The 14,226-nt window shown below is 46.9% G+C and overlaps 2 protein-coding genes across 2 annotated transcripts; both read left to right on the top strand.

Moving 5' to 3' along the window:
• The first annotated feature begins 1,208 nt into the window (after nucleotides 1-1,208).
• Nucleotides 1,209-1,768, top strand: LOC133914047 (protein RADIALIS-like 3). Its single transcript, XM_062357206.1, has 2 exons — nucleotides 1,209-1,539; nucleotides 1,635-1,768. The coding sequence occupies exons 1-2, from the start codon at nucleotides 1,262-1,264 to the stop codon at nucleotides 1,654-1,656; spliced, it is 300 nt and encodes a 99-aa protein (XP_062213190.1). The 5' UTR covers nucleotides 1,209-1,261; the 3' UTR covers nucleotides 1,657-1,768.
• Nucleotides 1,769-5,462: 3,694 nt separating this feature from the next.
• Nucleotides 5,463-7,965, top strand: LOC133914963 (pentatricopeptide repeat-containing protein At5g46580, chloroplastic-like). The gene has a single exon (XM_062357934.1). The coding sequence runs from the start codon at nucleotides 5,541-5,543 to the stop codon at nucleotides 7,668-7,670; it is 2,130 nt and encodes a 709-aa protein (XP_062213918.1). The 5' UTR covers nucleotides 5,463-5,540; the 3' UTR covers nucleotides 7,671-7,965.
• Nucleotides 7,966-14,226: the final 6,261 nt, after the last annotated feature.

Genomic DNA, 14,226 nt, shown 5'->3' with positions numbered 1-14,226 from the left:
ATGAAATATTTTTTAAATATATATTAATTTTTAAGATATACACACTCCTTTTTACATACCCATAAATATCCATTAGAGAAGGAGTTGTACATCTGGAGTTACACCAACATATCAGCCCGAGTTGTACATACTCTAGGATTGGGGATGTCAGCCACGTTACTGTTGTGTCACTTTAGTTACAATTAAAAAATAATAGAGTTATAATTTGCAAGATAGAGAATTACAATCAGACATAAATAAAAGAAATTTGAGTTATAATTGTGTTATGAATGAACGTAACTCGTAACGAATTCTTTAGCTAATGATGAACAACCTATGAAACACAATTGTAATCATAGTGTAATCTAAAACGTAATGCGTTAGCTTCTCGTATTGTCATTATGTAGTTTTATAGTCAATGGTCATGTAGCGTTCTGTAGTAGTGTTTGTACATGATTAATTATTGGCTTCTCTCTTCTTTTCTATTGTAAGGCAGGCCATAAAGATTAGTTTGAGTGGCACCATTGGATCCGTTTCTTTCCTGTACTTGTGTTAATTGTCAAAAAAAGGACAGATGAATTTTTGAGAATCCACAATGCATGCATGGTATACTAATATATAGTTTTAACTTTCAGATGTCAACAACTCTATAATCAAGCCTTTATTTCTACTTGTTACGTCGTCCTCCATCGGATAAACCGCCGTCTAATAGTTTTGCTTGCTCGCTTACTACTTGCTAGACAGGTAGAGGTTGTAGTACGTGTTTGAGCGACATTCGTTTTTTCGTCACCGAATTCTTGAGTGGTATCTTATTTATCACTCTATCTTACATGCACATATTTAAGATGATCTGTATATCATCTTCAGTAATAATTATCATTTTCCGATAGTGACAACTGAATAATTATCTTTGTGTTTGAAAGTAAGTGATGAATCCCCATGTGCATCTCGAATTCTCGATCGATCATCTCAGTGCTTGCTGCAAGTGCAATTGCTTTAGTTTGTTCCCCCGCCGGCCGTGTCCTGCAAATTGCATTATTTCTTCTCCTCCTTTTCCCTTTGTTTATTACTGACCATGCGTACATCAGAAATTCCATAGCCATTGCGCGCCCATTTGCATTTCTTGTACGTTATTTTGGTTCTTGCTAACAAAGTAAAGCTCACCCTTCACTAGCCCTGTAGTATAAATACCAGCTAGCAAGACACCTGGTTTAATTGTAAGCATCAGCAAGCGAGACTGATCAGTCCAAATATATAAGCAGGAGCGATCGATCGAGACAATATGTCGTGGAGCTTAAACGAGAACGAGAGGTTCGAGCGCGCGCTGGCCACGTACTACCGCGACACGCCCGGCCGCTGGGACCTCGTCGCCGCCGCGGTGGGCGGCGGCAAAACGGCCGACGACGTCAAGCGCCACTACGACCAGCTCGTCGACGACATCCGCCGCATCGAGGACGACGCCGATGCCGCCGGCCACCCCAATGCTAACGGCACGGCCAGGAACAACAACGACGACGACGACGACCGTAACAGCAGCAGCAATAACCGCAGCAACAACAGGTATCTAATTAATCTAGTGGAGTAGTCTTTCCATTTCGCGCGTACGTTTACTGAACTTTAGCTGCAGATTAATTGCGTGCTATATTATATTGCAGAGCCAATCGGCCCCAGACATGATGGAGCAAGGGAGGCTAACTATCTGCACTGCCGGCTATATATATATTATCGACCTGTACGTATATATGACGACATGCTAGTGCGTGCATGTACTCGTGTGTCTATGTGTGTATGTACGAGCGAGTAATAAGTGTGATGTATATATATACTTCGTGTGTACTTACGTACGTGGATTGGTACGTACTTGTATACATGGAAGCATTGAGCTTGCACATGAATGTAGCGGAGCGCAGTGGGTCCAATATAATGCCCACCGCCCGCCTACGTCTTAACGCATGCATATACGTATGACTGTTGCTAATTTTAAGTTATCCTACGTGTAACAGTGGCGAGTCCAGGATTTTAAACTTAGATGTACATACAATATAAAGTAGCTGAATTTTTTCGATGACCATAAATATTAAACAACGTCAAGATCCAAAGTGGGAGGCAGCTTGTATTGTGCCCAATCCCAGCCACGCTCGCGCCTGGGCCTGCCTCGTGCCGGCGCCGCCTCCCACCTCTCCTTGGCTCGCGCTCGCACCCGCGCCACCTCCATCTCACGCGGTCACTGGTTTCGTTCTCGAGACTCTCGACGTGTTCTGGACTCGTCGTGGGCGTGGGGTGTCACTGCGTCAATAAGTTTTGTATGGGGAGTGAGCACTGTGCTGTGGGGTGTCAGGCATCGTGCGTGACCGCGTGCGCTTGCTTGGACACTTGGGTTGTATGCGTGGCCACGTATTCACCAGCCGCCAGACTGACTTGACATTAAGACATACATCATATCTGAATATCTGATACAAAATACTATATATATATAAATTGTACCAGAATTTAGGTGTATATATGTACACTTATGACTTTCTTGGGCCCGCCCCTGACGTGTAATGAATTCAAAATGTATAACATGTATGTTAAGACTTGTATCTCGACCGCTAGCCCCTTGCGAAGAACACTGACATACTGATTAAGTGCTCATGCATGCGTAGTCCTTAACCGCCTTCGGTATCATTCCATCCGACCAAGTCTTTAACCTGACTGCCCATACGTTGCAACGGTTCTTAAAAATCACATAAAATATCTTTTCTCCCGCACAATTAGAACAAATCAGGATGTCAACAGTAAAACTTAATTTCATAAAGCAATAGTGCTCCACAAGCATAAGATTTTAACACAACTTCATCAACCTAGGATGGCGAGCACACCTCTTTCATCCTGCACTTGTTTTAGGACGACGAACACTACTTCATCATCCGAGGATGGAGAGCACAACTCTTTCACCCTACACTCACCACACAGCACTTTGGACATGCATGGGCACTACATGCACGACCACATCTTAACACAAGATCACAAAAGAGCTGTCTCATACGTAAGGAGCCCCTGCTCATCATCTTTTCCTTTCTTCTCTTTGTCAGGACACTCATTAGAAAAATGTCCAAACTTCTGACAATTATAGCAATGTATCTTTGACTTGTCAAATTTCTTCTTTCGACCACCGGCCTTCGCCCCCCTTGCTTTCCACTCGGCCTTTGTTAGCAAGAGATGTTTACCACCTTCATTAGCACCTGCATAACCACGCAGTCGCTCCTCATGTGCTTTTAGTCGACCGGTTAGTTCCTCAACAGTCATGATCTTTAAGTCACAAAATTGCTCAATGGTAGAAGCAATATAAAGAAACTTCGAAGATATGGCCCAAAGAATTTTCTTAACAACGTAGCTATCCTCCACCTTTGTCACCGAGTCCGCGTAATTTGGTGATGATGACCATGACATGTGGCAAAAACATCAATTGAGTCCCCTTCTTTCATGTGCATCATATCAAACTCGTTCTTGAGAGTTTGAATCCTTGCCTCCATTATATGTTCAGCACCATGTACATTTGTCTTGAGCGTGTTCCAAGCCTCTTTCGCCATCTCCTTCTCAGAAATTAGCAAGAGAGTTTCCTCGTCGATGCCTTGATAGATGGCCGCAAGTGCCATCTGATCCTTGCTCGTGTCGACCGTATCCTTATCCCCATCCTTGTCGACAACTTCCCACAACCCCTGCGCCTTCAAAAAAACATTTACCTTGATTGCCCACGCTGCATAGTTGGTCTTCGTGAGTATGGGTTACTACAATGACATGGAGCTTGATTTCGTCTCTCCGATCTTCGCCATGACTCTGATATCAATTGTTGGCTTTTTCACTAGGATCGAACAACCACGAAGAACACAAACACACAAAGAACGACGAGATTTTTCTCAACACATGCTGCTACTTTATTTCTCATGCACGCACACTTTATAATTCACGGACATGACTCTTTTTTTTCACGGCATCTCCCTCTTCTTCAGGACACATTATAGGGTGCCCCTCCTTTCATTATACAAGGGTCAAATACTAGACTCCTAATCTTACTCCGATACAATCATATTCCTACTAGAACTCTAATCCTACTCCAATTCTCTACTTTGACATAAACTTTCCTACACGTCAAAACTAAATCTATCATAAAACAAGATTAATTTCCAACATGGCCAGAAGTTCGCCATCTCTGAGGAGCAGAAGATTGAGTGGGCAGACATGTACTTCCTTGCCACGCAACCGCTGGAGTACCGGGACATCAAGTGCCGCCGTGCCCGCAGGCGCACGACAAGGTGCTGGGCCAGTCGCCGCACTCGGACACCGTCGGGCTGACTCTGCTGCTGCAGGTGAGCCCGGTGGCCGGCCTGCAGATCAGGAGGAAGGTGCTGACGAATGGCAAGCACAAGAGCATCGAGCACAGGGCAGTGGTGAACGCGCGCGAGGAGCGGGTGTGTCCATCGCCGGAGACAGGGGAAGCGAGGCGGTAGACCAGCGCCATGGAGGCCGGCGAGCTGGCTGGCAGCCATATGCCCATATCCATGCAGGCCAACGATCTTACGGCGCACAGACCAGGGTGGTCGTACGTTATTTGAAATACCGACCAGGGCGCCATTGACGCCATTGACGCCGATAAGAGCTCCTGACGATGCAGAGAACTCGCGGTGCGGCTTGAGGTCATGTCCAGGGCGGGTTGCTGGCCCAGATGATAGTGCCGTCCTGCAAGCTGCCGCCGTCCACGACGGTACAGCGCGTGGGCGGGCACGGTAGGCTGCAGCGAGCTGCGAGTAGTAGACGGGCGCCGTGGAGGCCGACGAGCTGGCTGGCAGCCATGCCCATGCAGGCGAGCGCGTGCTTTGCCGCGGGCGCTGGCATGATCATCGCTGACGGCTGCCCTGCTTCAGTTTTTCTTTATCATTGGTTCGATGTACAATCTGCCGGATTCTTAGCTACAAACAAGTAATGCATATCCCCATTTGTTGTGTGTTGGACCTTGTAACAGCAGTACTACTTCCATAAGAAGATTTGGATTCAGAAAAAGGAGTGAAATTTTGTCATCTTATTGCTTTGTACCACCATCTCGGGGGGTGTTTGAAAGAGCGGATTGCTCTGACAATTTGAAATCCAAATCCAAAGAGGACAATGATGAAGAACAAGATCCTGAGAGGGATAAAGATCAAAGCTGAAGATACCTTGATAAAGGCTTAATGTTGGCTGTTCTGTGAACGTTTTTGAAGCTTTATCGTTAGCTCGTGATAGTGCTCGGTTCTTTTATCTGTCGGTTGGTTAGAATCTGATACTTGGTCCTTGTCGTCTGTGTTTTTTAGCTCTAAACTGGTTATCCTCCATCTGACTTGTTTTTGTTTTTGGATTTGAAAAATTCAAATCCAAAGACAAACAGGCCAGGACACACAAAACGAGTTTGGGCGGGGGCCCATTTTGGACATGGCGCCGCCCGGAGTATCTGGTCTGCACTGGACTGTGGTGTTCTACTCCCTTCCAACCCAAAATTGCGTTGCAGCCACCGCCAGCGAGGGAGATCTTATCCATCCGCCTCGCCCATGGCGCCATTGCCGGCACCAACTGCCGCTTCCGCCTTCCTCTTCCTCTCTCCGCCGCGGAGGCGTAGCCACCTCAAGCCCAAGCTCAAGGCAACCGCTACCATCCTCTGCTCCTCCGCCACCGCCGGCCCAGGCTCGCCCACCTCCACGCCGTCCCTCTCCGACCAGCTCGAACCGCTCTCCCGCACGCTCCTCCACGACAAGCCCACACCGGCCGACGACCGCCCCACCCCGGAGCCCACCTGGGTCAACCCCTCCAGGCCCAAGCCCACCGTCCTTTCCCTCCGCCGCCACCGCCGCCGCTCGCCCTCTGCCCACCCCTCCTCCGCCCCGCTCCAGCCGCTCATCCGCGCCATCCGCGCGCTCCCCGAGGACGCCGACCTCGCTGCCACCCTCGACACCTTCTTCCCTGCGGGCTCCCCGCCCTCCCCCTCCGACGCCCTCCTCCTCCTCAATTACCTCCACCCGTCATGGCGCAAGTCCCTCTCCCTCCTCCGCTGGCTCCGCGCGCTCCCTGACGGCGCCTTCCCGCTCGACACCATCTTCTTCAACGTCGCCCTCAAGTCCCTTCGCGCAGCGCGCCAATGGCCCCACGCCGAGCGCCTCGCGCTCGACATGCTCGACGCCGGCGTGCCACTCGACAACATCACCTACTCCACCCTCATCACCGCTGCCCGCCGATGCCGCCAGTTCACCAAGGCCGTCGAGTGGTTCGAGCGCATGTATGCCTCCGACGGCGTCCTCCCCGACGAGGTCACCTACTCCGCCGTGCTCGACGTATACGCTCAGCTCGGAATGAAGGAGGAGGTGCTCGCCCTCTTCGACCGCGCGAGGGGCAGCGGCTGGAAGCCCGACCACGTCGCCTTCGCCATCCTCGCCAAGATGTTCGGCGAGGCCGGCGACTACGAGGGCATCCAGTTCGTCTTGAAGGAGATGCGGGAGGTGGGGGTCAAGCCCAACATCTTCGTCTACAACGCGCTGCTCGAGGCACTGGGCAAAACCAGCAAGCCCGGCCTCGCACGCAACCTGTTCGAGGAAATGACCGCCGAGGGCGTCGAGCCCAACGCTCGCACGCTCACCGCTCTAGCCAAGATCTATGGGAGGGCGCGCTGGGGGCGTGACGCTCTCCAGCTCTGGGAGCAGATGAGGGAGAAGAAGCTGCCCGCCGATAACATCCTGTGCAACACGCTGCTGAGCATGTGTGCCGACGTGGGGCTGGTGGCCGAGGCCGAGCAGCTGTTCAACGAGATGAAGGATCCAGAATGCCATGACGTCCCGAAGCCAGACAAGTGGAGCTACACGGCCTTGATCAACATCTACGGGAGCAATGGGGACGCTGACCGTGCGCTCCAGCTGTTTGCGGAAATGCTAGAGAGCGGGATAGAGCCCAACATAATGAGCTACACCATCGTGATCCAATGCCTCGGGAAGGTACAGAGGATACAACACGCAGTGGAGGTTCTTAAGACAGGGCTGGAGAGAGGTCTCAAACCCGATGACCGATTGTGTGGGTGCTTGCTCTCCGTTGTGGCTCTGAGCAGCAGGCAGGAGATGGATATGGTGCTTGCTTCCCTGGAAGAAGTCAATAAGAACTTGGTGAAGCTGATCAGAATGCTCGGCGATGCCCAGGTGTCAGTTGACAACCTTAAGGCGGAGTTAAAGGGCGTATTGAACGCTGCAGGCCCTGAAGTTCGCCGGCCTTACTGTAACTGTTTGATCGACATATGCCAGAACCATGGCTTCCCTCCTCATAGGCCAAGAGAAGTGTTCCATCTTGCCCAGACCTACGGTTTGTACTCCAAGCTTCATAGCAGAAAGGATGAAGAGTGGTCGCTGGACCTGCGTTCGCTCTCAGTTGGTGCGGCCAAGACAGCATTTGACGATTGGATGAAGACTGTCTCGGAGCGCTTGGTGCAGCAAAAGGCTTTGCCAGAGTCCTTCAGCGTGTACACTGGGTCCAGCACCCACAAGTTCGCGCAGGGGCTGGCAAGTGCTTTTGCCGCACATCTTGAGCAAATGGCGGTGCCATTCCATCCAAGCGAGTCTCATGTCGGCAGCTTCATCAGTTCAAGGGATGATCTGGTCTCATGGTTGCAGATGAGCAGTTTGTCAGCGATTGTTGCCGGATGACTGAACAGAGTTTCTGTGGGTTTAGTTGCAGAATGCTCCAAAAGAAGGATGAACGAGCAAACTGGATGATGTTGGATTCATGATGTACTCTGCACACTCCATGCCCATTCATTAGTTGACATTATAGTTTGTAGGAAGAGAGCTGAAATGCATATCGTTACTTAACTCTTCCAAGAATTACAAAGTTAGCAGGGAGGCAGTAGGTGCTCTGAAAATAATTGTCCAGATCTCCAAGCTTGGAATAATGGTTTTGTATCTGAAATTTGAATGCACATCTTGAATGCTATTATCTCGACGGAGGCATTGTATATTTTTGGACAAGTTTTTCTCTCTTGCACACATTGTGTTGATTTGGCTGGTAAAATATTGCCTAGAAACTGTAGAAATTTTAGAAATGATTTATTGGCAAAAGACAATTTCTTACACAAAGATCTTATTCATCTCCATCAGACTGTGTTATATTTTTCACTATTTATTCACACTTGGTCTGTTCTTCTCTGCAGAACAAATGTAGACAAGGAGCTGAAGGATTGGGGGTGTTTCAACTCCGTCATACTGATGCCTAGTTGATGTATTATCTGCACTTTTGTCTGTCTAATAAACTCATTTTGTTTGTGCTGTTTTTCACAGAGATGAATAGATGACAATTGAGTTAGTAATATAGATGAGGTACTGAAAGTACTTACGGTGAAAATTCGAGACTTGCCCTGTCGGGTAATTATGTTGACTTTGGATGATACTTGAAACCTCCGTTACTCCAGACATCCATCTGCAACCCAGAGTGCGTCAGGTAGAAAGATGATATCTGCATTAGGGATATGCCCGGGGTGGCAGAAATACAACGCAGTGACAGTCAGGCAACTGCACAACAAATTCACAGATCATCGTGATATCCTTTGCAATGTCATGTACACAATCAGCAGATGATCGAAGTGACAGTACTGTAGATACAGTACAGATAGTGGCAGAAGCAACCTGAAACATTTGCCCAAGTGAGACTGGATTTGGAATACATCAATACACAAGATACAGACATGAAAATCATGGCTTAACAAGGGGCTTTAGTCTAATCAACCTCCGGACTCTGTCCTTCTCCGTGTTCTCGAGCAGACCCTGCAAACACAGCTAGTCAGATGACATGAGGTTTTTGCAGGGACAGCAGGTATATAAGATAAGGAGCACAAAACCATTTGCAGTTTAATTTATTGCAGCGCGATGTTTGATAGACGTGTGAGGCAGATATGGCGCTTCCCTAAATTAGATCAAAATGGGATCATAGGAGATTTTTTTTCTCAATACGCAAGAGAGTTATGCACTTTTGTAATACGAAGATAGAAAAATCAAGGAGATTTATACAACGATCAAAAGCAGGTCCAAATATATGAGCATCCTATTTCGTGCTTATGCTAGAAAAGGAACAACCGAGATGAGCTAACATCGGCACTAGTTATACAATCAAGCTGTATCTACGTTGGCACTCCAACAGGGTAGGAAGCTTCTTCGCTCCGGTGGAGCACCAACGTGTGGCCTCCTCCTTGATAAGGGCCACCAAAGCGTCGGACGAAATGTGCAGGTTGTTGAAAACAACGTCATTGCGTGACAACCAAATGCATCAACATTTAAGGAGGATTAGGGAGTCTAGACCGTCGCACAAGTCACTAGCGACGCGCCCTAGCAGGTCGGACCACCAGCGTAAAATAGAGATGTCCTCATTAGGCGCATGGATGCCCAAGACTCGCCACCAAACTTCATGTGCCAGGATGTAGTGAAGGAGAAGGTGATCTATGGATTCAGGCGGTTGTGTGCAGTGTGTGCATTAATAATCCGGTTGCAATCCGTGCCTCTTCCATCTAGCCGCTGTCCAGAGGTGCCCATGGAGCATGAGTCAACCGAAAAATTTCACCTTCGATGTCGCCTAAGCCTTCCAAATTAGGTTGGCGCCTCCGAATCTGATAGATCCTTGGAACAAAAGATGATAAGTCGAGCGAGCCAAATACTCTCCAGAAGAGGATCATTTCCAAATTATTCGATTATGTTCGCTGCTTAAGGTGAAAGATTATAGCAATGGCCACAACTGCAAGTATTGGCAGAGTGCAGGGGCAAAGAAAGGGCCAGTAACATCCCGAACCCACCTCTGATCCGCCAAAGCATTCTTGACAGTTCTACTCCTTGCTGAAGGAGGTACACAGGCAAACAGGTCCAGTGCCAATGAGCAAATAAAACGGCCTCTAATCCAAGCATCAGTCCAGAATATCATTGATTCCCTGTTACCTACCTCGAATTTGGTAGAAGCATCAAAGAGTGCGATAACTTTCTTGTCGTGCTGCACGGACAGATTGGCCCACGGCCTAGAATGGTCGTACCTTTTTTTTAAGGGGGTTAACAGTAGAGGAAATCTCTACTGTGAAAATTATATATTTAAAAGGAGGGAACTATACAAGAGCAGAAAGAAAGAACCAAAAGAAAGGGTAGGAAAGCCATCTGACTGTACAGGAAAACAACAAGAGAAGAACAAGAGCACAGGAGAACTAGCTACAAGAAAGATATCCATTCTAAAAACTCAGGCCTTTTGTCTTCTTTAAATCTGTGGGATTGCAACCGGGATTCTTCCTTGAAGTTCTTTTGCCAAAACTGGAAATTTGGTAGATTTTGATCAAAGATGACTGCATTTCGTAGCTTCCAAAGTTTCCAGGTTTCAATAATGAAAACTTCCATAAAAAAGGAAGGGATGAAGTCTTCTTTGGCCTTTTCCATCATACCAAAGAAGGGTTTGGTAAAATCCCAATCAATGCCAATATGATTCCAACATCTTCTGCTGAAAAGACAATCAAAGAAAAGATGAAGAGCCGTTTCTTCAACTTGGAGTCTACACAGGACACAGTTGTAATTATCGTTTTCTACTTTGAAATTCTTCCTTTTGAATAGATTTCTTGTGTTTAGTCTGTCCATCAATAACAACCAAGAGAAGACTTTTAGCTTGTTGCCACCATAGCCACCGAAGACGCAAAGCCAAACCTGTCAACCGGAGGTCCAGGATACCTAGGCCACCGTAGATCATCGGACGGCACACCCGATGCCAAGCGAGGGCGTTGTGACCCCCAGACAACTCCTTTTCACCGGTCCAAAGGAAAGCTTTCCGGATCTTATCCACTTCCTTGATAACCCATGGGGGGACAGAAATGGAGATTAGTGTATGCAGAGGCGTCGAAGACAACACGGATTTCACCAGGGTTGCACGGCCTGGCTTGGAGATCAATTTGTCTTGCCAAGTTGGAAGTTCAGCAGTAACTTTGTCAACAATCGGTTGCAAGTGGCATTTGCGGAGCCGTCCAGTCATGAGTGGTACTTCTAAGTATTGAATGGGGAAGGAAGACATAGCACATGGAAGATTGGTATTTATAATCGTAATTTCATCCTCTGAACAAGATATAGGGACAACAGCACACTTGTCCAGGTTAGTCTTGAGATCGGATGCCGCCCCATATCTATGGAGGATAGCAAGGTGTGATCGGATATCCTGCTGAGTTGGAGATAAGAAAACAACCGCATCATCTGCGTAAAGGGAGCAGTGATGCTTGATTGAGTCATACCCCATAGAGTCGATGATGCCTTCCTCACCCGCCTTAGAAAAAATATGAGAAAGGATGTTCATGACAAACACAAAGAGGAAATGCGAGAGCGAATCCCCTTGACGCAACCCATGGGCGTGGTTGAGAGAAGGCCTGGGCATGGAGTTGAGAAGAATTCAGGTTGAAGTTGAGCCGAGAATGACCTCGATCCAACCACACCAACGGGGACCAAATACCCAAGCACGCAAGATCTCCATGAGGAAAGCCCAATTCACAGAGTCAAAAGCCTTAGCAATGTCCAATTTGAAAAGAATCTTAGGCTTCTTCCATCTCTTGACCAGCCTTGCTATTGAATGGACCAATTTGAAGCTATCATGGATTGAACGGCCGGCGATGAACGCACTTTGAGTGTTTGTGATTAGTGAACTTGACCAAGGTGCAAGCCGTAGAGATAAGGTCTTGGTGATCAGCTTTCCAAAGCTGTGAATAAGGCTAATCGGACGGAACTCTGACGACCTCCCTCCTTCTTGGGCAACAGCGTGAAGAGCGCATTGTTGAGGCGATGAAGACCCCTGCAGTCGCCATTGCCAAAAGCATTAATTGCTAAGGTCACGTCCTTCTTAATAATTGGCAAGCATCACAATAAAACTCCGCCGTGAATCCATCGAGACCTAGGACCTTGTTGAAAGGCAAACTCTTGATTGCCCTGAGCACCTCCTCCTCGCTGAACGAAGCTTCAAGCGACAGCAAGTCTAACAGTGATATATCGAGGCTCAGTAGGTCAATGGAAGAGTCCCTGTAGGGGGCAACACCGAGGACATAGCTGAAATGATCAAACAATGCCATCTCCGTAGCCGAGTGTGTGGAGATCGGGCTGTCTGGCGGGGTTAACATGCTGATGGTGTTCTTCCTCGCACGGAAATTAGCAAAGGAGTGGAAAAGCCTGATATTTGTGTCACCATCTCGGATCCATGCCAGTTTGGATCGACTTCGAGCGATTGTGCGCTCCAGCGATGCCAAGCCTAAACAAAGGAATTTAAGGTGTTTGCGAAGTTCATGTTCAGCAGGTGTGAGGTTCTGGCTCTCCTAGGTAGCATCCAGCCAGCCGACAACCTCCCGTGCAATGAGCAATTGGTCTTTGATGTTGCCAATGTGCAAGCTGCTCCAACGCCGAAGCTCTTTGGCTACACGCCTAAGCAAAATATCCAGCCGAATAAGAGGGGGTCTGGACAGCTCTTGATTGTTCAGCATCCAACCCCTCTAAACAACATTGAGAAGGATAGAGGATTATCTGTCATACAAAAGGACTTACAGTCCATTTTGTTTAACAATAATCAAACATTTTTGCAATACCATTGAATCTTGTGCGGTGTTTGGAGGTTATTTAGCTGTTTGATTCACTAAGTAGTTGTACTATTCGATTATGCACCACTTGGCAGTTGCTCTCCCTCCCCCTCTGGCTTTTATTCTGCTCTTTTTTTTGTATGTAGCTTGTTTTGTTGATTATTATGGTACATTGTCTGTTGTCTCCTTTCAGAGATTCTACAGTTACCTTAATCTAAAGGCAAAGCAGCCAGATGCAAATGTCCTGCCACTTGATATGCCTATGGAGGATAACTGAACCTGATCCTGATGTCATTGATAATCAGACACCATTAATCCAAAATTTAGGCAAAGCCTTTGAACTGAAGGAGAACCCCAATGTAAAATGTAGACATTTGTTATATCGACTTTGGTTCAATTTGACAAACGTCTGCATTATTTAAACTGTCTAATTGATTACAGAAAAAGAAAGCACGAACACGGGACAGACTTGCATATACTGGTGCAAATGATCAAGCTAAATCGGTAGAAGAGCCTTCTGTAGAGAAGGTTGGGATTCTTGGTGTTTTATATCTTCCAACAGAGAGCGTTGGGGAGATCGGAGATTTAAATCCTGTGCAAGATTTTGAAGTCATGCTAGCAAAGAGATCTAGCTCAACGTGGGTTCAGAAGTCAATTGAAGAGATGAAGAAATACACAACAGCTTTGTTAGAAAGATGCGCTTGGGGTAAGACCTGCTTAGGGTTTTTTCTTCTAAATGTAAAGATACGCAGCTCTTTTGCGTATTCAGAAAAAAAAAGCCTAGTTAGAAAACTCTCGTGAGGGGGATACTTACCAAAAGGCACTTGAATGTTTTGTTGCTCTGCGGAAGGCCTGCATTATCGAACAGGTAATCACTTTAAAAGTAATTTTCGTGAGGGCATAATAGTTAGGTGAGCCAATGTCCTAAGATTCATTTTAAGGCCACATAGGTAGTTTAGCATGTTTGTTCAGGTGTTTCTCATCATCTGTAAAAACATCCACTGCTTAGAGACCTGTCATGCTGCGCAAGAAAATGATAGTATTCCTTACATGGTGGTGTAAATTGTTCATACGCAGTATTGCTCTCCTTTTTGTTTATTTACCTTCATTCGTTTGACGCATATGAACACTGAACATACATGTTTGTCATCTGTTGCAGTAAGCTATTAAAACCGTGCAACCCAAACTTGATTAAAAAAAAAAAAGCTATTACACATATACTATTGGTAGACCTGGAACGTTTTGCTTACTTCAGTAAGTGTAAATCGTTTATAAGTGCTTTCTGATTGCATAGACATGGCAGCAATGTAGCCCCTTAAAATTTGACAGTTGTTGCATTTCCCACTTTGTTATCTCTGTTTAGTGTTTACAGTGGGTGTTATTAGTGATCAGGAACCACAGGAATTTAACCAATTCCTTACCAAGATTTCCGAGAGGTTGAAAAAGGGTGATGTTGCGAACTTCTTTCCTCGAAAAATATTTCACTTATCAGCAAAGAGGAAGCACCTGACAAGTTTAGCAAGCTTTCTCCTTGCGTTCATTGCAGATGAGAAAACGAATCTGCTTAATATGGTTTTCGTTTGAACCTTTCCCATTGATCTTCTCCATCCGTCTGCAGTGACGTGATGGCAAGAAGTTTCTAT

This window comes from Phragmites australis, chromosome 4 (genome assembly GCF_958298935.1).
Source record: "Phragmites australis chromosome 4, lpPhrAust1.1, whole genome shotgun sequence".
In the NCBI taxonomy this organism is placed as follows: Eukaryota; Viridiplantae; Streptophyta; class Magnoliopsida; order Poales; family Poaceae; genus Phragmites; species Phragmites australis.
The sequence above is the reverse complement of the archived record's forward strand: the minus strand, read 5'-3'. Positions and strand labels throughout refer to the sequence as shown.

What these genes read in the sequence shown, in the direction of transcription:
- LOC133914047 (XM_062357206.1), top strand. Translation starts at nt 1,262, where the DNA reads ATGTCGTGGAGCTTAAACGAGAACGAGAGGTTCGAGCGCGCGCTGGCC. An exon ending in AATAACCGCAGCAACAACAG is followed by an intron (nt 1,540 to 1,634) that starts GTATCTAATTAA and finishes ATTATATTGCAG; the next exon opens with AGCCAATCGGCCCCAGACAT.
- LOC133914963 (XM_062357934.1), top strand. Translation starts at nt 5,541, where the DNA reads ATGGCGCCATTGCCGGCACCAACTGCCGCTTCCGCCTTCCTCTTCCTC.